This window comes from Anguilla anguilla, chromosome 19 (genome assembly GCF_013347855.1).
Source record: "Anguilla anguilla isolate fAngAng1 chromosome 19, fAngAng1.pri, whole genome shotgun sequence".
NCBI lineage: Eukaryota > Metazoa > Chordata > Actinopteri > Anguilliformes > Anguillidae > Anguilla > Anguilla anguilla.
Genome location: NC_049219.1, coordinates 11,229,236 through 11,249,267, shown reverse-complemented (window position 1 = coordinate 11,249,267; position 20,032 = coordinate 11,229,236). Strand labels below are relative to the sequence as shown.

The 20,032-nt window shown below is 44.5% G+C and overlaps 2 protein-coding genes across 2 annotated transcripts in view; one reads left to right on the top strand and one right to left on the bottom strand.

Annotated features, from left to right (window-relative positions):
* Positions 1–360: 360 nt before the first annotated feature.
* Positions 361–6,946, bottom strand: LOC118219154 (choline/ethanolamine kinase-like). Its single transcript, XM_035402102.1, has 11 exons — positions 5,947–6,946; positions 4,853–4,961; positions 4,367–4,480; positions 3,819–3,952; positions 3,352–3,456; positions 2,757–2,815; positions 2,395–2,482; positions 2,044–2,152; positions 1,637–1,743; positions 1,249–1,330; positions 361–1,108 (listed from the first exon to the last, which is right to left on the bottom strand). Exons 1-11 carry the CDS (start codon positions 6,195–6,197, stop codon positions 821–823), a joined length of 1,446 nt encoding a protein of 481 aa, XP_035257993.1. The 5' UTR covers positions 6,198–6,946; the 3' UTR covers positions 361–820.
* A 4,498-nt stretch (positions 6,947–11,444) lies between these two features.
* Positions 11,445–20,032, top strand: part of LOC118219151 (C-Jun-amino-terminal kinase-interacting protein 2-like) — a 40,489-nt gene continuing 31,901 nt past the window's right edge. Inside the window, exon 1 of the mRNA XM_035402097.1 lies at positions 11,445–11,938. Within this exon, the coding sequence (XP_035257988.1) occupies positions 11,874–11,938 (65 nt within the window). The 5' untranslated portion in view covers positions 11,445–11,873. The remainder of the gene's footprint in view (positions 11,939–20,032) is intronic.

The following is a 20,032-nucleotide window of genomic DNA, read 5'->3' as shown; positions in this document are numbered from 1 at the left end:
CCTGCTGTAACCGTATTATCAGTGAAAGGAAGCATTAGTAAGCGGTAAATTACCCATGAGCTGGAAAAGTTTCAACAGCTTGCCACACTCGATTCTTTTCATGTGTCTTTGTCACCACATTAGATTATATTGTTGTTCTCAGAAAGTTTAACTTAAAATGCCAGATGGCTGCCTTTTTTTTTCTTTTTTTTTAAGGATTAATTAGTACATTTTTCTTTAGTCATTTTTATGAACATGGCTAAAGTCTAACAAAAAATGTGAGAAAAATAAATACATATACGTTTCTCACAATACTCAGTGTCCGTACATCATAGTGTGGTGCAAATTGATGAAAGGAGTTCTGAATGAATGAAGGAGATATTTTTTGCAGGATATCATCTTTATTGTATCATCAGGTAGAGAAACATGAGACAACACAATAAAAAGGTAATGAAAAAACAATGCTAAATTAAATACACTTAAAATTAATATACAGTGCGTCCTAAACATGAGGATTTTAGAGGATGTCCTTCATCATCACTGCACTTACATCATTTTAAAACAACAGTTACCTCGGTCTTGAGTGTATACACCTGACTTACACTGCCCAGCAGCTCAGTGTGCACAATTCAAAACAATGGCGTGAGCTAACCAGAGACAAGCAGAGGAAAGTTCAGACCTGCAGTTCAGAGTGTACAGTAAATACACGGCAAGTTCTCATCACAAGTTCTCATCTTTGTTTTCACAACTGCGTGTAGTCTTTCCCCCACGAGCACAGAGGGAATGCTGATTATATCTGCGTGTTGATATGTTCAGGTGTAGTGGGGAGTGCTGGCGGTTGTCAGGTGTGCTCAGGTGTGTTAAATGCCTGATGCGGTTTTTCCTTTAGCATTCTCTTGTTGACAGGTCTTGTTTCTTGGTATTCCCAACAATTGCACTGGACTATCTTCGCACCACGAGATTCAAAGGAGAAGAGAGAGACAAAACTTAGGAAAGCACGAACAAAGCGGGTGCACTTTCTGAAGAAATGACAGCCCAGTCGATTTGTCCTTAGAAAGTCAGAGAGATTCCTTATGTAAAAAGCTTTTTTTTGCTTGAAGTATGCTTCAAATCGACTCTGCGCATAATCCTGAAAATCAGAAAGAAAACATTTGAAGGATAAACAGATTGTGAGGTAAAATTCGACAATAAATTTAAGGAACTCTGCAGTGCTGCTCAAATTTCAAGTGCATTAAAGTTGTTGCCAGAGAGATGTAAAAACATACTTACCAAATAACCAAACTCGATTTTGGATATTTTTGCTTGAATGATGGACCACAAGCCCCAAAAAAAGTGTGAAGCCAAAGCATACCTGTGTGAAGAGGAACGCTGCATAAATCAATTACTGTTCCTCAATTACCTAGTCAGCTGTACACACCTGTTCACTGTTCAGTCCTGTACTGGACCGTAATAAACCATTTTCTCCATTAATGCATGTGCGGTCTGCAGCTGTAAGTCCAAACTTCTAATCGAAAACGTCCCGTCAAATAAACAGTGGGGCTAGTTAACCTGGAGCACGGTTTTTGTGTGAAGTGCATGAACGGATTTGCGCTTGCGTAAGTTAACATCTGCAGAGCCTTTCACAGAAACAGCGTTATGTGTGAGCGTTTTTACCCACCGGTTTACTTCAAGGAGCATCTCCTCTTCCTGTCTCGCTCGGTCTTCGGGCCCTGCATCCTCGGCGTAGCCGTTGCTTTCTGACAGGTAGTTTCGGATGAAATGCAGCTACGACAAAAAGAGCAAACGTACAAACTTTCGCACGCGTATGTTTAAGCAGCCTTAGCTTTCCCAAATTGTGGTTAACATCATGCAAGGATGGATCTAATCTCAGTCATTTATTCATGTTTGGAATTTTAAATGGACCTCTTTTTCAGGCATCGGTCTGATGTGCATTTTAATAGCCACACCAGTCTTGTCCACTAGGTGGGAGCATTTGAAAAAGAACATAATTCACACAGTCTTGTTTCAGGTTGGAACAAATAAAGATTTGTGCCACAAGCAGTCGCACTGAGCAGGTTAACTTACTTGTTGCGCTCTGTTTGGATAATTGTCCATGTTTTCTCTGAAGAAGGGCCACTGGTCATGGGTGTAGTCATATATCCACTCGCAAAAGTGATTGCCAAAGTCGAAGCCCCTTAAACACAGCATTTGTTTGTCTTTTGTATACATGTACACGTGATTATGCATTGCGTTAAAGCAGGATTCACACAAAGCAAATAATAAGAAAAAGAAGTTGTGAAAGAACTAAGATGTTCTATTAGTACTCATACGTATATCCAACAAATGCTTGTTTCTGACAGTATATTTTCTCAGTTGTATTTTCAATATAACTGCAGCTTGGACTGAGTGTAAATGTTACTGAAGTCCTTGTTTTACCTGTGATTATAACTGCTGTACTCAAAGTCAATCAGCATGAGCTTGCCTTTTGAAGAGGGGTCTGAGTCATCTAACATGAGGATGTTTCCTATGGAATAAAATGTCATACAAAAACATTTGAAAATGTTTTAAAATTAAATGTTTAAAAAACCTATTTTAAATAGTTTTATTAAATAATAAGTTAAAATACATTTATGTCTGATTTGTTTTACTGGACAAAAAATATGCAGATCTTGACAACAGCGAAGATATCGGTTGAATAATGCGTTTCCCCTTGGTCTTCTAGGGAGAGACTGACACCCCATCTGGAGATCGTCAGAGGGCTAAAATTAGAGTGAGGTGTGAGCCTTCATCACCCTTACCCGGCTGAACGTCATTATGGCAGAACACCACTGGAGAGGGCGTAGCAGCGAGCAGTGTCCTGTAGAGGGGGTAAGAGAGATGTTTCTTTTATGATGTCAGCTGAGATTGTACTGTAAAATGAACAACAAAATGACCAACACAGGGTTTTAGATGTTTTGCGTCCAAAATCAATACCAGTCCCTCTGTAGGCTATGTGTGGACACGATACACTTTGAGAATTCGGCAGTCTTGGGATACAGAACATTTCTAAATTATTCTCAATTCTTTGTTTGTGTTGTCAAAAAGTATATTGGAGTAGCTGGCAAACCAGTTTATCTTCTGCTTCTGTTATTGATTGGCCAGCGTGATTAGCTACAAAAAGTGGTTTCTAGTAATCTCAGATACTATATCACGCATGAAGTAACACATCTTGTGCTTGGGCCTATGGAGTAAGCTCTTCTATTATGTCAGGTTGTGTATGTTGGCACCTGTATCATTTGCCGAACGGTATGAGATTACGGTAAGTAATGCTGAGTGTTCTAACTGAGCTTTGCCTGAGGGAGACATGTCAATCAAGCAAATGTAAACCTCAACATTCTAGCCCCGCCCCCTCACCAGAGATCCTTGAGCTCTGCCTCCAGGTTGTGCTTCATCAGCTTGTTGAACTTCTTCACCTGAGCATCTCGGACAAACCTCAACCCCAGTACCTGATCCATGTATCTGATCCACAGAAGGGCATGAAGGTGTATTACAAAAAAACCAGTTACCTTCTCTCAGTTTTATTTTTCAGGAAAACTTATCAGTATGCCCAAGATCTTCTGCTGACAGTGTGATCACATCATAAGATTAGGATTAAATAAAATGTAATCTGAGAACCATGAGGCAAATTTAGAACATGACACTGCAAATACAAAGTGCTTATGTCACAAGGTTTCTAAAACTGCACCTGCACCTCAAGCCATACAAATCGCAACATGTAGTTGAAGCAACCGCCTGGTTATTATGGAGTTCCCCTTTGAGAAGCGGCTGTTAATGAACCGGAAACCAGCAGCGACTGCACCTGCCGCGTGACCGCGCCTTACCTGTCAATGGTCCTAACCAGCCATTTTGGCTCTTTGTTGAATGGCATGACCATCCCATGGAAGCAGGCCACCTTCTTGGCGATCTCCGCAGAGAGCTCCGGGTCGCGGAGCTGCTCTGTCCTCAGACAGCAGCTCTGCAAAACAAGGCCAAAAGGCGACGTGCCCTTAGCACACCTGGCGGGGCTCAGACGGGCCTCTGAAGCGTTGACGTGTGAGGGATGGGCGTGTCACCAGGGATGGGCAGTGACACGCCAAAATGCATCGTGGTTACCGAATGCAAAATGGCTCCCGAGTACCTGCCGTGCTATTTTGCATTTTGTAGCCAAGATACATTACATTTGATACAGTCAAAATGTGTTTACATTTGCAATGAATATACACAGATGAAATGCAGTCAAAATGGTGGAGCTGTAGGTTGCTTTTCAGGTGACAGGAACAAACCACACTAAACAGAAGCAAGCAATCTGCAGCATAAGAATCACATGTATGCAAACACATATTTAAAATGCAGTTATGTAGAACAGTGCCCATTCCTAGGCCTCACTCACAGGCAGGTACTGCTCCAGACGACCTGCCGGAAAGATCCCGTAGAGCTGAGGGCCTAGAGCCCTCTCTGCCAGAATTGCAAACATCACACTCTCCAGGACCAGTGACTCCACGCCCTGCCACACACACACACACACACGCCATCAAACTCAGCCATCATTGTCATTAAAAACAATCATTGTCCACATGACTTCAGACCTGTGCCCTACAACACACACCTGGTGTGGCCTTTATCAGAGTATTCCATTAATGTGCAAGTTTCTGTTTCTTAAAACCAACTATTCATTTCTGAAAAGAGAAAGCAGAATGCAGTTCTCTGATTGTTTACGTTTTAAGAAAGAGGAAACCAGGCTAATACAGTTGATCTTTCCTTATGAATCAGCCATGCGTTACACGTTGTTCAGTGTGCCTGAGGTATGTGAATGCGTTTCTCGTGACTGTAACCCGTCCCTCCTGCCCAGGTGTGAGGGGGAGGTGGAGGAACGCACCTGTAAGATGGCCCCGTAGATTCGGAGCAACACCTGGTGAGGTTCGTCTGCCAAACACTCCACATGGTCGGGCAGTTTGCACAGGTAAAGCAGGTTACTCAGTCCACCACTGGAGACGCAAACACACACACACACACACAAAAGGGACCACTCCCATATTAGAAGAGAGGGAAATACAAGCCCCATAATTTGTTTTTTGGTTGCAATAGAAACAAGATGAAAGGGCTGCACTGAATCTGAACAGTGGCTGGTCTGTTCTATGTAGTGTGAGATGTAGTGTTTAACCAGTCTGCTCTTGGACTTCTCACATTATGTCTTTCCAGAGTGACTAACACGACTCAGTGGCAGTTTACATAGATAGATGTAAATACTGTCAACAGAAAATGTTACATAATTTTTAAAGGGGTTAAAGGTAAGGCCAATGGGACACATCATTGTAAGAACACTGAGCAGGTGCAAAGGTTGCACATTTTTAAAACCTTAGTACCTGTATGGTACCTGGCATACAGAAGAATACTATTATCATTCAGTATTTCATTTTTTGATCAGTAGTTTACAGTTGCAATGCATAACAGAGTTTAGAAAGCATTTGTACACTAGGAGTTAACACTGAACATTTAACCGTGTTCTCTATGTTGCTGACAGGAAAGAAATGTAAGTAGAAGCTGACACCCTTTCTGAATGTAAAAAAGATTTTTAAAAAGCTGAGTCTAAGCAAGTTATAGGCTTAAATCTTAATTTACCACTAGTGTGTGAGTACACATGTATAAGGAACGGACAGATTGTCGGATATATATTGTCTGTGGTCAGGTTTGTACCTATAGCAACCAGTCGCTAAAAGGACACGTCTTCAAGAAATACGTCATGTTAGCATACCAACTTGTAGTCAGAGATACCAGCACCAGTAGCCTGGGGTAGTAAGTTAGTAAGTTACTGCGTTGCATTTGCGACCAAGCACAGCTACGTCGTACAATGCGCCTGTCTCACTGATAAACGCGGTGTTGGCATAAAATAGGAAGTAAGTTAACGAGCCCGTGTGGCATCACCACATTTGCTCCATAACATGTTAGCAACAGAATGGTTTATCATTGCACCTGATAATGCTTATTTGAAAATCCTCTTCGGCGATGCTCTTCCACATTCCGGAGAGGAATTCTCTGCAGAAGGCATACGCCTTGCCTTTAGTGTCACCGTCAACCTCTTCCGTTCGCCCCTTAGGATAAAACTCAGCTTCCGAGTCGGCATCGCCATTGCCACCCCTCGAACCAGGCACTCTCAGGTTGACAGCGGCGTTAACGCTTGTTCCCTTTGCCGCATCCGCACCTGTAGCCGCTATTTTCAACATGGGAATGGTAGGACTCCTTGAGCAATTTAATCAGTTCGGCAGTTCATCAATGACACACTAATTCCCACAGCCCTGTATTGCACGTAAGCGTAAGGTACCAAGTTAGTCAGTTCAACGTAAGGCAGCATGCCCATGTCATGCCATCCCCGACAGCAGACCAAAAAAAAAAAAGTGAGACTGCTGTAGCCAATGATTGTGCAGCTAGATACGTCTGATAACACCGCGTTCTCGACTGGAGATTGCATTCATTGGTCTGAAAACCCCGAGGGCGATAATTGGCTCGTTTAGCTGTGTACATCGCTAAATGAATTGCTTCAAGCGTGTTATCATAGGCTAAGTATGGAAACAGCCCTAATTCGTCCTACACAATGTGAGAAGAATCCGTCAATCAAAGGGGTATAAACTACATAGCAGAACTAGTAGCATATTGCAATAAATGAGACTCAAGTAAACTGTACGTCATACCGAGTATTGGTATTGTTCACTTGTCCTGTGGTCCTAATAGTAATGTTCACTTGTTCGATACTACATACAATTTGGCTATTGTGTACGGCATGAATAAATACTACGTCACTAGCTGCCCCTGGGTAACCAACCCCGGAAACCGTTGCACGGGGGACGCAAAACAAAAAAATGGGTTTCATCCAGAACACGCCTGGTTGATGTCCAATTGAAGCTCGGCCTATTTCTGTTTTTAATATACAGTACTCCATTTCTGACTCTGTCTGCACAACGGTACGTGCATTTCCACGTTTTGCAAGGGACAATGGAAATCTTTGTCTCCCACTTTAACGCGGGAGTTTTATTACGTAGCCATTGTGGATGTATTAGCCAATAAGCACTCGTTTTCACAGCGCGTTCTGTAACATGTTGCCAGGTTTATAACAAAGTCTCCACAAGGGTATAACCATAGAAACTGGAATCTGGGTTTCAGACCAGTTGCACTCCACCATAGTCGGATTTATGCAACACGTTTGCCACAATGCCATTTAATAAACGACAGATTAACGTTATTATCTTTAGCAAGTGTTTTCATGGGATTTCCCTATATAATATACATTTAACTACTTGCAAATTGATTACCGGCCATACAGCAAAATTTGATGTATGTGTGTGTATGTATGTGTGTAAGATGTATGTAACAAGTTCCAAATCATCATTTTCTTGGGAATTTTCTTGACAATATCAAACAATTGAAAATGAAGCAACAGTAATAATTACTAAGTTGTCGTTGACAAAGATAAACGCAAAGAAAGTAAAGCATACTCTGGAATTGAAAGCCTCGGCATGTTTAGTGAATAGTAGATGCGTGGCTTTTAATTAATCCAGTCCAAAATCGCTTTGTAAAATCAGTCGGTATTTTTGGGCATCAACACTGCAGAGATATGTCACGAAATCTCGTTGTTTCAAAGTAGGATTTAATTGGGATCTGGCAACCCAAGTGGGTTGTGACATTCGCACGGAAGGTGGAAGGTAAGGAGGGATACTTAAAGCCCGTGTCCTAAAAATGTGTTTCGGCTACTTTTTTTATAACCTAAACATTTTTAAAAGCGACGTGTGTCATTTAAAAAAAAAAAATTGCCCACGTAATGTTTATGCAATGTCACACACACGACATTTGGTGCTCTTGTCTAGCATGGGTAGCACTAGCTAGCTAGCTCAGCTGGAAACAGTGCACTAGTGTTGGATAGAAATATTTCGTGTCTTCTTGTGATTCTCATTAGCTGTTCCCATGACGACAGTAATAAAATTGCTGATCAACTACAGCTATATTGGATCGAAAGCATGGCGATTTTGACAAATTTCGGCTTTTCATGTCCTCTGCAGCAAGTTGCTAGTCGGTTGCAGACGCTGGTCCACGAGGACCTATGGACCCCCTGCATTGCTGTAGCCCTGCTTTAGATCTGTGCAATTACAATGATAAATTACCTAGCTAAATAAAACCATTATTTCTGCCGGACAACAACCGTCCGTTTTTCTCTTTTCTGAAAGGTTTATAGAAATGCCGTCTAACGTAGAGATCAAAGCTGCCGTCCGTAACCTGGCGCTCTTAAAAAAGAGAGCCGAGGAGTTGAGCAGATCAGCCGGGACTCTCATTCGCCAACAGGACACCTTTTTTAATGCGCAAAAAGGCCGCCTTAAACTGAGGAATTTAATGGTAAGAAGATTAGCGTTTTTACTTAAGACAGCATACCAGTATTTATAAATAGTATTAGGATAGTCTTGATATTAATGAGCATCCTAATATTCTTAATGAAACGTGACAACTATTGTTTAGCATTTAAAAGGCTTGCATGTTCTTTCAAAAATAAAACGGACACACGTTTAAGCTGCGGAAGCTGCACCTTGTGTTTATGGTCGCAGGGCAGTTTTGAAATGTCTTCCGTTTCAAATGCAGAATGGGACTGGGCAGCTGATATTCTATGAAAGACCGGATGTTGACGGGCCAAAGCTCTCAAACTATTCCATCTCTCTGACACAAGACCCAGATGGCCTGGCAGTAAGTGCTCCATCAACAAAACACTGATTCACTCCGATTGCCACGTTTTCAAACATCTTGTTGACGGGTTGTGGTCCACTCTTGCCATAGCTGTAATGTTGCTTGAGAGTGACAGATGGAATGTAGGGGGAACGGTGAGTTCGGCGTGTTCCGTTTTGAATCCGCTCTACCGAGTGACATTTCACCCGTTTGTCTTTCATTTTCTTTGTTCTACTAAATGCTGTCCGGAATTTCTGACCGTGCCCACAAAGATAAATCGGCTATGGGGAAATGAACCGATTTCAGCACAGGCTTTTTGCAAGAATCGTTTAAAAATATTTCCCAGCCGTTTGTGACTGCAAAAAAAAAAGTATTAAAACAACACACCAGCAGAGAATTCACAGATTTCATTTTTCTTGACCTTTAAGTTTGAACGGGGTTGTTCATTTTTGTATAGCGGGTCCTTTCAGACTCACTAGGGGTCAAGGGGGCAGTCAAAAAGGAGCGGCAGCTTTACATGGTGGGTCAGACCCGGGTCCACGTGGACACCGTCGAGGGGCTCGGCCACTTCATGGAACTGGAGGTGAGCGCGCTTCGAGAGAAACACACATCAGTTCCACAATTTGTGTTCAAAAGGGAAACTTCAGCCAAAAATAATTGTTTAATATGTTGGTCCTCACCTTAGAAATAATGTATCGCTCTCATTTCGAATGTGTCAAATACAATAATTTAGGCCACAGCCCAAGAATATGTGCAGATCCAGAAATGAAAAAGAACGATGCCCCTGGGTTTAGCTCCGCCCCTTTCCTTCATTTTAAAGAGTGGATTCTGAAAATTTATTGGACTCTGCAATTTAGATTAAACTGAAGCAGGACTATAGCTCTTCAGTTTTGTCAAACACAGAGACAACAACAGATATATCATGGTTTTACAGTATTCTTCATTATACTTGCTTGATATTTAATGTGATTTTGTCATATGAGATGCAGGTCACACCAGTTATTTTGAGGTTGAGACAGAACATAGTAGATTATGATTTTTGGGTTGAGGTACTCTTTAACTGTCCCAGAGAGAGTCTGTAAAAAGGCATTGCCATTCTACAGTAAGAGTGTGAGCAGTGGGGATGGTGTGATGTGTGGGGTTTGGCTGACTTTGTGTGTTTGACGCAGGTTGTTATGAAGGAAGGACAGAGTGCAGAAGAGGGGGAGGCCATTGCCCACAAACTGATGGAAGAGCTTGGGGTGAAGAAGGAAGACCTAATTGTTGGGGCATACATGGATCTTCTGCTGGCTGACAAGAAAGGCTAGAGCTGGACCCACCATTCTGTCCGCAGCAATTCTTTATTGTTGAAGCCACATTAAAAGAGAAATGCTTTGGAACTCAGAGTGTCGTATGGTTGCTGGTTTCTTTAGTCATGTCTATCTGATTATCATCAGGTGACCATGTAAGAAAAAACACAAGCCTACAGTAGCATCTTCTCTGAAATATCTGCGCAAGGAAAGCAATTTGTACAGCATTTATGTCATTTTTTTCACGGTCGTTTCCAGACATGTCTTTTGCATATAAACCTCCCTTGGAGGAGAGGAACTGTGGCAATGATTCGCATTAGAAAAACGCGCATCTACTGGATTGCTTATGTAACCTCATGCTCCTGGTGTAATTATGGTACGTCAGAGACTATTATAGGTAAAGAGACAGCACGTTCAGAGTACCAGAGACCGTAAATGATTTGCATGTCAGAATGAAATTGCAGTGACAGTTATGGTGGATGCTCGCGCTTGTTCTTCACATTTGAAATGCGTAACCTCGGAGTTCTAGAGCGGTCGAAGGTATATGATGCTGAAACCTTACGCAAATTACACATATCACGCTTATTATTTTCACTGAAGTAAAAATAAATAGAAAATTTAATGGGAAAATCACATTTTCAGTTGGTTAAAACACTTAAATTGCTCAAAATTAAATAAAAAAACAACAGTAAATCAACAGTGTTTGGTGTAAATAACTCGGAGAACAGGATTAGACAATTCGCTTAAAAGGTCGGAAGTAGCGGGTCACTGAAAAGGAGATAAATTGTTCGGAAAGCCGACTTGGGGAAAAGGCTGTGTTTGGTGTATACGTTCAAAAGGCTTTGTATTACTCCTGTGCGCTGGTTAAATGTGTATTTCGGTGCCTAATTTAACCGCAGGTGGCACTGTAGCCTAGCCCTTTAAAGGAATTCAGCACCCAATTCACTGAACAGCGCCACCGTGAACGTTCCATTAATATCAACTAGGCCTGCTCTCAGCTTTATATGACCGTGTTGTTATTTATATATATGTATATGTTACCGTGCTGGCCTTTTTCGTCGCTCTGTTCTGGTTTTATTTTGCATAAAACCGCAGAAACGCTTATGAGAGCAGGGATTTTTGTTCTGTGAAAAAATATTTAAAAGATCATTGTGAATTAGATATATATATATTTTGACCCCTTAAATATGCATTTCAATCTCAATCAATTATTAAAGTAAATTGTTAATTCGATGGCATCATTCTGAGTCGGTACAACCATCCCGAAGTGATTGACATGGTCATGTGACACAGTGATATCGGTAAAGCATTTAAATAGAATAAACGTTTGAAATTTCTTTGATTATTCAAACGAATTTAACAGCAAAACGTGTGCCTGCGGGCGAATATCGCTTAAAAGCAGACTGTAATAGGATTATCCGCAGTGCTGTTTCCCGCTTTTCACTTTTGGCACTGCCCACGCGCAGCATCATGCTGTTCGGTTTACGTAGTGCATGGAGCAGAGCTCGAGAGCTCATTGCGCGTCCTTTGGAGCTGACGAGACAGCGCTCGCTTTCCCACCTCGCAGTTTCCTCAGAGCGTGCCATAGACGAAATTCTGTATTGTGGCGTCGGGTCTTTGCAGGTGTATGGCAGGGTGCCCTTTGCGGAACCAGAAAAACGAACATTTCACCACGCAGCCTGGCGTTTCTTTTTATTGATTATGTGGATTGTCCGAATTAATGGTTGAAAGGAGTCCCTCTTTTTACGCGTCGTGTGGGCGACATCTGCAGTGTGACCACTGAAGAGGGGAGAAAACCTCGCTGATCCTCCTCATCCCTTGATCTTGTTTGTCTGCACTCTCTCTGGCTGCGAATGGGCTGTGCTTTGTGATTATCTGCAGTCACTTTAGAGTCATTGCTGGAAGAAGATGGCGGACAGGGCTGAGATGTTTTCACTCTCTACTTTCCATTCCCTCTCTCCTCCGGGCTGCAGGTAGGAGCGCCTCGCAAATGCATCCCTGTTTTCCTCGCGGCACAGGCGGGCGACCGAGCTGCGCGACCGCGCGCTGCAGAGGGCAGCGTCACCAGGCAGGGATAGTACAATGTCAGGTTGTGTTGATGTCCAGCGGGACAGCGTTATGTCTGCGCCCTGTTGATACTGCTGCATGGGGGTTTTGCGCTAGATCTACACGTTACGCTATTAAGCTTGGCGAAGTGGCGATTGTCATATCGGATGGGCTATACAATGAGATGACGTCGCCTCGTCTGAAGTGATTTGTTTATGTGTTGTGCTGCTGAAAATGCTGACGGCGTTTTAGCCGATCTGTAGGCGAGGTTCCTGAGGTTCCTGATCGCCGTTCCTTGAGACTGACACAGTACCGGCCTTCATTCGGGCCCACGCCCTGTTCCAGCCAAACAAACCTCACCCGACGCTCTGATGGGGCCGCACATGCACGCGTTTCATATTATTAGCCTCAGGGAAAAAAATAAATCTGTGATTATTGTCTTTCTGGGGTTTTACTCTGTTTACTGGGCATTGCTATTTCCACTTTCTGACCGTTACGCAAAGATGCACATTTCGCCTCATTGACAAACTCCTTATGAAACCCAGACACAATCGACAATATGTTAAAATGTGTATATAAACAGCGATTATGGAGAACATTCTCGAAATAGAACACATGGCGTTTCTGCAAACATTTGCAATTGCGTCATATTTTCGATGAATTGCGGTCGGAACAGATTCGTCCATGTGTGGTGACTGAATATAGTTTATTAAATGCACGTGTAATATAGGAAGACAGTGGAAAGGACATTTTACATACGTCTAGTTGTAAAAGGCTACACATAATCACACTGACAGAACGTGTTCTGCCGGGACAATCAAATATAGGCCTAGTTTGCTAATACTGACAGTAGCAATGAGCTTGTTCACTATTCTGTCTGATTCTGTTCTGTACTGTCGTAGTACTGTAGCGCATTGTTATGGTGCCAATTTCCTGAAGTACCTACTTCCATTATTCAACGCTGGGACCTGTGGCTGACGCCTGTGTTGGTGCTTCTACTATCCGTTTAATGGCATGGCTTTTCTTACCCCAGAGGGGGCTTGGGTGGAGAAATGTGCGTCGGTCACATCGGCTGTATAAATCGGAGGCGCTCGCAGAGGCACTGATGCGTGACGTTCCCGGCGTGAGATCTTAAAAATTAAATTACGTTTCAGCCCTGGCTCCACCGTTCTACCTAGTCCCATTCCCTCTCCCGATAAGGTGAACGGCTTCATTTAAATAACATTGGAAATGACCTTGGGGCCACGAGAGAGAGAAAGAGAAGCGAAGAGCCAAAACCACCGGAGTGTGACGATGCGTGGATAGGTTGGAGAAGCCGAGGCGCTGAATTGACGAGGGCCGTTAAAGGATATAAACAGCCTATTGTCCTTTCGTTCGCAATGCCCCAGGATGTAAATGTAAGTGGTTGAGCAGGTCAGAGGCAGGGGATTTGTATGGGTTTCTCTGTCCCTCTTTGCTGATGTCAGGGACGGCCCGTGCCATTGCTGGAAATAACGGCAGATAGAGCTGGGGGGGTTGTCTCACTTTTGGCCTTGCTCGATCAGATCGCTGTCCAGCTGTGCGTTTGGTTGGTTCGATTTTAATGTATTTTTGGTCGGAGGTCACGGTGCGTGCAGTTTGAAGGCCTGCTTGGCCCTTTGTTGGGTTTCACCATTGCAACATTGCAAATATATGTGCCCAGAAGTCCCTATTCAATGAATTTGTCTGACAAAAGTGTCGGATCATCAAAGGTTTGGCAAACCAGTGCAATTTCATTTTGTGTGCATGCCTATGTTTGGATTGTGGCATAAACATCCTGGACGAGTGCCAGTGATTTAGGCCAGATTAGCCTTTCTGCACTGTGCGGCACATGGTGGTAATGGTGAGTTTTTGGCTTATATTTTAGGTAGATAATGATGTGTTGTCTTCACCGTGAAAAAAATGGATCCACAATCTAGCAGCATTTTTACCATCAGTGCATCTGTGTAGTCAGTTGTTGTCACATGCTCTCATGTATTCAAATGAGAAATGTAGCAGTGCTGGGCACCTGAGGATTCTGCTTCCACTTGTAAGTCCTTCCAGTCCCTGGCGCAATACGCCTTCTTGTGCTTTTGCATTCTTCTCCTCTGATTACGTGGAGCCACTGAGCCGGGATTTCACCTCGGGAGAGAGAGAACTGGAAAGGAAGTTGACGAGGGCGGTGCTCAATTAGCGTCGCGCAAACAGTCCGGGTAGTACACTGCCCAGGGATTTTCATCCCCTCGTTTTAAGTGAAACCGTAGGAAAAGTGAGCCATTGCGGCTCAAACTCTCAGAGGTCTGGTACATTGCCCAGGAATTTTCATCCCCTAATTTTAAGTGAAACTGTGGGAAAAGTGAGCCATTGCGGCTCTAACTCCCGGAGGTCCGGAGCCGCCCGGCCGCATGCTGCGATCGTTTACTGCATGCCACGCCGCTCTGCGTCGAAGGCGTTAGCCACAGAGACCCGCGCGGCGCGGCGGGTTGCTCATTTCATTTAGCGCATAAATACATCTGAGAGCGAGGTGGCGTGACCCCCCCCCTCCCCCCGCCTGCTATTTCTGTAAGCGTTCTCTCCCCAGCCGCTGAGACGGAGGAACAAGAAACAGGCGGGTAACAGTCAGCCGTAGAACTGTAGATGATGTTGGTATCAGAAGTGTGCTACGCTCACATCGCCCGTGACCCTCAGCCCCCTTTCAAACTCTTACCCCATTCTGGTTCCCCTAACCGCTGCACCGCACTGCCACCTGGGCAATGATCGGGGGGAAAATTCAACAATAGATTGTCGTCGGCCTTCACCTACCCCCCCCCCCCCACCCCCCACCCCCAATCTGCGCCGCGCTTCGCGGGACTTTTGCTAATGGAGGCGACAGAACGTTCCCTGATGATGCAGCTGGCACATGAATAATGCACTCATCAATCACAAATGGACCCTGTCTGCTGCTTTGTTGGTAAAATCTGTCACTTTATTTTGAGGGTGTATTCATGTCAGTGGAGAGTGTTGATAAATACACAACATTTCAATTTTTTAGGTTTAGCTGGTTAGCAATTAGCAAACATAATTAATTGTAATTTCTAGTGTGAAATACTTGGGCCATTTTTTTCCCTGCAAATTTACTGCTTTTACGTTCTGCCTGCGTTTTTGGGACTACAGATTTATTCCCTCGTTGTTTTTCTCTGGTCCCGGTTCAGAGTCCTGCTTCGTATCCCCGGGCCCCTCCTGCCAGTCTTGTTCTCTGTTGGTTGAGGGCAGCACAGGGTGGCACACGCTCCCTCTAAAGCGCACGTGCCCGGTGCTGCCCCTGCCTGCTCCCGCCCGCCCGCCCGCCTGCCCGCCGTGTCTGAGCTCAGCGCGGCTGGACGGGCGTTGACACGGCGACCGTCGCGCACGCGCTGCGGGGCTCCCCGGCACCGCCTGGAACCGCCAGGATCGGAGTGCAGGGACGGCATGCTGCAGCAACATCAGCGCTATCGCTGTATACGCCAGCTAACTAATATCAGCTTTCAAAGGGGGATTCCAGACAAAAAATAATTATCTTACCCTAAGAATAATGTATCTTACTTTTAATGTGCCATATAATGTACTTTATCCTCCAGCAAAGAAAATGTGTAGAACCCCACCCTAAGCGGTGATGTCTCCTCAGTATAGCACTGCCCCTTTCTCCCTCTGAAGAAGATGGATCAGAAAATATTATATAAAAATATTTCAAAATATCATTGGGGACTGCAGTGAAGATTAAGCTAATATGAGACGAAATAACCTTCTGTCATCATGTTTGAAAGATGAAATGATCGCTCCTATTTTTATACTTGGCAATGCAGAGGCTGTAACGGCTTCTGACAATAGGGGCTTAGGACCTTAGAGTTAAGCCTGACTAAATAATCTGTGTTGCGTAACCGTGGACTAGATCCCTGTACCCAGCCGTGAAGCTCACACACAGGCCATGTGATGTACCTGGAAGGGTTGTTGCAGTACTGCATGGATAGCATGCGCCACACCGGCTGCGCTAACCCCTTAAGGTGTGAGGTCACAAATACATGAACATTCTAATGCCGATGCCACAATCATTACTGCTAATTGAATTCAGTGGAGTTCTAGAACACTCTTTGTCCTCAATATGTGAAATAGCTCTGATTTTCCAAAGGTTAATAAATTATTGATGGGTTTTCACTTAATCCCTATACGCAGGCTAACACTCCGCATGTACTAAATAGTATCTGTCACAGTGCATACAAGTCTGTGTCTGTGTGTGTGTGTGTGTGTCTCCACATGCACACATATATGCATACACGTGTGTGTACACATACAAACAAAATTATCACCACACTCTTATCCCACACGTGTGGGGTGTGGTATTAATTCTCTGTTTGAGCGGATGGTGTGTGTGTGCTTTCCGTTCAGCTGCATAATGCCTCAGTAACACAATCAGTGTGTGAAACGTCACGTTAAATCACACTGGGGCTGCTCTGCTATCAGATCGAAGGCCGGCATTCGGCTGTAATTTCCTGCTCTCTGCTGAATTCTCTGTGTGGCCGGACAGATAAGAGCGGGTGGCAAAATGAAGTTGAATGGCGGGTCGTCAGAGTCGCGCGCGGTTTCTGGAGACATTGAGCCGCCGTCTCTACAGCACAGCGACAGCGACAGCGCACGTAACCGCGCGTTCGACAGCTGAGGTTTGAATTTTAGCATCTCAGGTCAGGATCTGCAGTGGGGGGCGGTCATTGCTTTGGCCACCATTACAAAAGAAAATCGGTACGATTAAGACGCAGGGAACAGTTCTTCTAAATATTTGGGACTTTACTGTGTCTAAAAATAGCACTATCTGTAACATCCCCAAAAATGATAGTTGCTATGGGAACCTTTTGAAAAAAAACTGTTGAATATATGCGTGATCAAGTCCAGTGCCTAAAATGCCAGTTCTGTTTTTTGTCTTGTTATTCATCCCGTGCTCCTCTTTTGAGACACCAAAAGATGTTGAGACACCAAAAGAAAGTTCTGGAAAAAGAAGGCGAAGGACAATCCCTGCGTTATACAATGCATAATGCATTCCTCATAGTTATGATCCGAATATAACATGAAGTCACCGTTAGCTGTAATTAAAAGAAACTTTGTGTCCCAGAGTTTTAATTTATTTTGCTGCCATGCCCTGTACAGAGGGTCCCCCTTGGGACTTTGCAGGTAGATGTAATATGTCCATCTGCATCGGTGCTCAAATTCTAATTCCTCTAATGAACTGACAGTCTGTTGAGTCTCCAACAATAAGCTTCATGTGATGGTGCCTGAGGCTCTTCAGAGAAGAGGATTGGTTGAGGCAGAGAGAGACTGGGAAAAGCGCAGCAGTGGTGTAAACAGCATGTGGCGTGCCCCAAATGAAATCAGCTGGCTTGGTGAGAACAGATTCTATGCAGATGCAATTAATCCCTTTAGCCGCCTATGAAATTACCTCGTCGGTTGCAGAGTTGCAATCACCATAGCAGGACGGGGGGGAGGTGGGGGGGGGGCGTCCTTCTGTTTATGTTTTTGGCATGTTTCGCCACAGCTTTAACGGGGGAAAAAACGGTTTTAATTGGCGGCGCTTAGGTCGGTAATTATTCGGTAATTAATGCGGGAGCGCGTGCGGCGGAGGTCTACGGGGCGGGAGGGAGACGCGGAGGCTCGAGTGGGCTTCGTCTCCAAACCGAACTCGTTGATTGCGCGCGGCCTCTCGGGCCGAACGGGGCGCTGATCGATGTCGAGGCGCTCCGGTTAATGAGTCTAATCACGCAGCGCGTAAGCCGAGCGCTTATACATTCGCATGGTAATCAGCATGTCTCCTGGCTTTTGTTGTTGCTTCCCTCCTTGCTAAATAATGTATTTGGGGTATTACATTTGCAATTATCCGTGCGTCTTCCTAAGCAGGTGCGTTGTTTTTTTGGGGTTTTTTTTTGGCGTTCTGATTCCATCAGTAATTAGAGCCAGCTCCAGCTGCACGTTTTCCGGTTTCCCCTTGCCATGAGTTAAATTCAGCTTGCAGGAAATGAGTTTTCCTGTGAAATCAAATTTAGTGTACACTCGACCAGCTGGAGCAAGATCGATAGGGTGACTTAAATGCAAAAATGTTGTTGTTTTTTTCCTTTGCAAGGAGTCTTTTGGAGATGTGGAACTGACTCCAAAAGCATTGAAAAATTCAAAAATGATTGGATATTTCCGCTTGTCTACTTGCCTGTAATGTTCCATCAGCTGTTCTGTGTAATTTTCAGTATTGTGAGACGGTTCTGTGAGCCGTCTGGTGGTACGTAGCCGTTTTACTGCTGCTTCATTGACATTCTGTGGAGAGGAGAGTTTTGCTGTGACTTTAATCAGTCATGACAGCTCTGTGAGTCAGTCATCTCCTCGTCTGCCAGACAAAAGGACGTTCTGTATCAACAAATATTTAACGCTTGTCAAAGGCCGAGAAAATTCTGTCATCAATAATGCTTTTTAATTTTCGCTGGCGTGCACGGGAGATGAAGCTCGAGAGGCAGGTCCAGAGTTTGATGTGTGCAGTTTGGGCGGGTTACTGACCCCATTGGAATCTGCCCCCCTTGCTAATAGATGTGATACGAATTGATAATGTAAAAACAAGAGCACACAATAGACACCCACCCACATCATTAATGGCCAATAGTGTGAGGCACAGGTCAGCTGACCTGGCCCAATCAGAGCCTGTGGTGAGAGGAGCCTCTCTTATTTATTGGTGCGCGCTCTGCGTTTCCCCCTAAATGAATTCAGCTGCCATAGCAACAGGAGAGGCAGCTGAAGTGATTTTCTTGCTGTGTGAAGCGGGGCCCTTCCCCTGGCTGTCAGTCGCCGTGTCGCCGTGCTCTCAGGTGGAACAGACAGCCCCCCCCCCCCCCCCCCCCCCGAGATGAAATCAGGAACCCGAGCTTATTCTCACCCCTCCTAGCCCTCCATCATGAGCTCACGGTTAATATAATGCGCAGGACGCCCCTTGGCCTTCATAAAATATGTAAATGACATGTGTGTACTCAGCCACTGATTGGCTGCACTAGGGGAGGGGGCAGTGCAGATGCAAATGCGCGAGCTGGCAGTGCTTATAATTGGGGATTCATTTTGACAGCTCTTTGGCGGCAATCAAAGTACATTTTCCTCGACCTGATTAATTACCAAGACTTTTTTGGGACTTCATGTGGCCTACGTATCATTCGCAAAGCAAAGAGGGATTCATGAAGAACGTGCGTGATCCCGCTGTGAACGAATGAACACAGTCTCAACTTTTACCTTTCAGCCGAGCTCCACAGAGCTCTCAGTTTGCATATGATATGACTTATCAATGGCCACGAACGTGTGTGTGTGTGTGTGTGAGAGAGAGTGTGTGTGTGTGTGTGAGTGTGTGTGAGTGTGTGTGTGTATGCAGCTGAATGTTTATCCTGCGCCTGTGGCTTTGAGAGCAGCAGCTAAAAGCTCAGGCCGTCACGGGCGCTTTGATGTCTGATTCGATTCTGAAGCAGAGCTTTGATTGGCTCAGAGGCAAAACGAGCACCAATGCTGCCAGCATCCTTCAGCACTCATCCTGCTCAGTACTCAAACAGCGTAGGTGGCCCCTGTGCGTCCTCAACCTAAACAAGCAACTGTGCATTACCGTGGTTACCGTGTAACCAGAGGAACGATTGAATGGGTTGTGGGTAATAACCTGTTGTTCGCCATGGAAACTTTAATCCATTTTAATCTAAAGCTGGTTAATCTATGTAGAGGTGTACTTAGGCGCTGCTCATTGGCTATTTGCTGTAAAGTCAAAAAATGGCTTGTATTGTTATAGAATCTTAAATGTTTGTCAGGCGAATCGTGGTCCAACAGGCACTGTGTGTGAAGCTCTAGCTTGAAAAAACAGTGCGTCATAATTCAGTGCCTTTCACCCTCAGCAGCAGTGAGGTGTATTTGCATAGACGTGATTAATCTCTCGCGTGAAAGCGAAATGAGTCGATTGTAGCGGGTGAAGCTCCGCGTGACCGCGTGACATTTTTACGACCGGCCCTCGCTTTCAG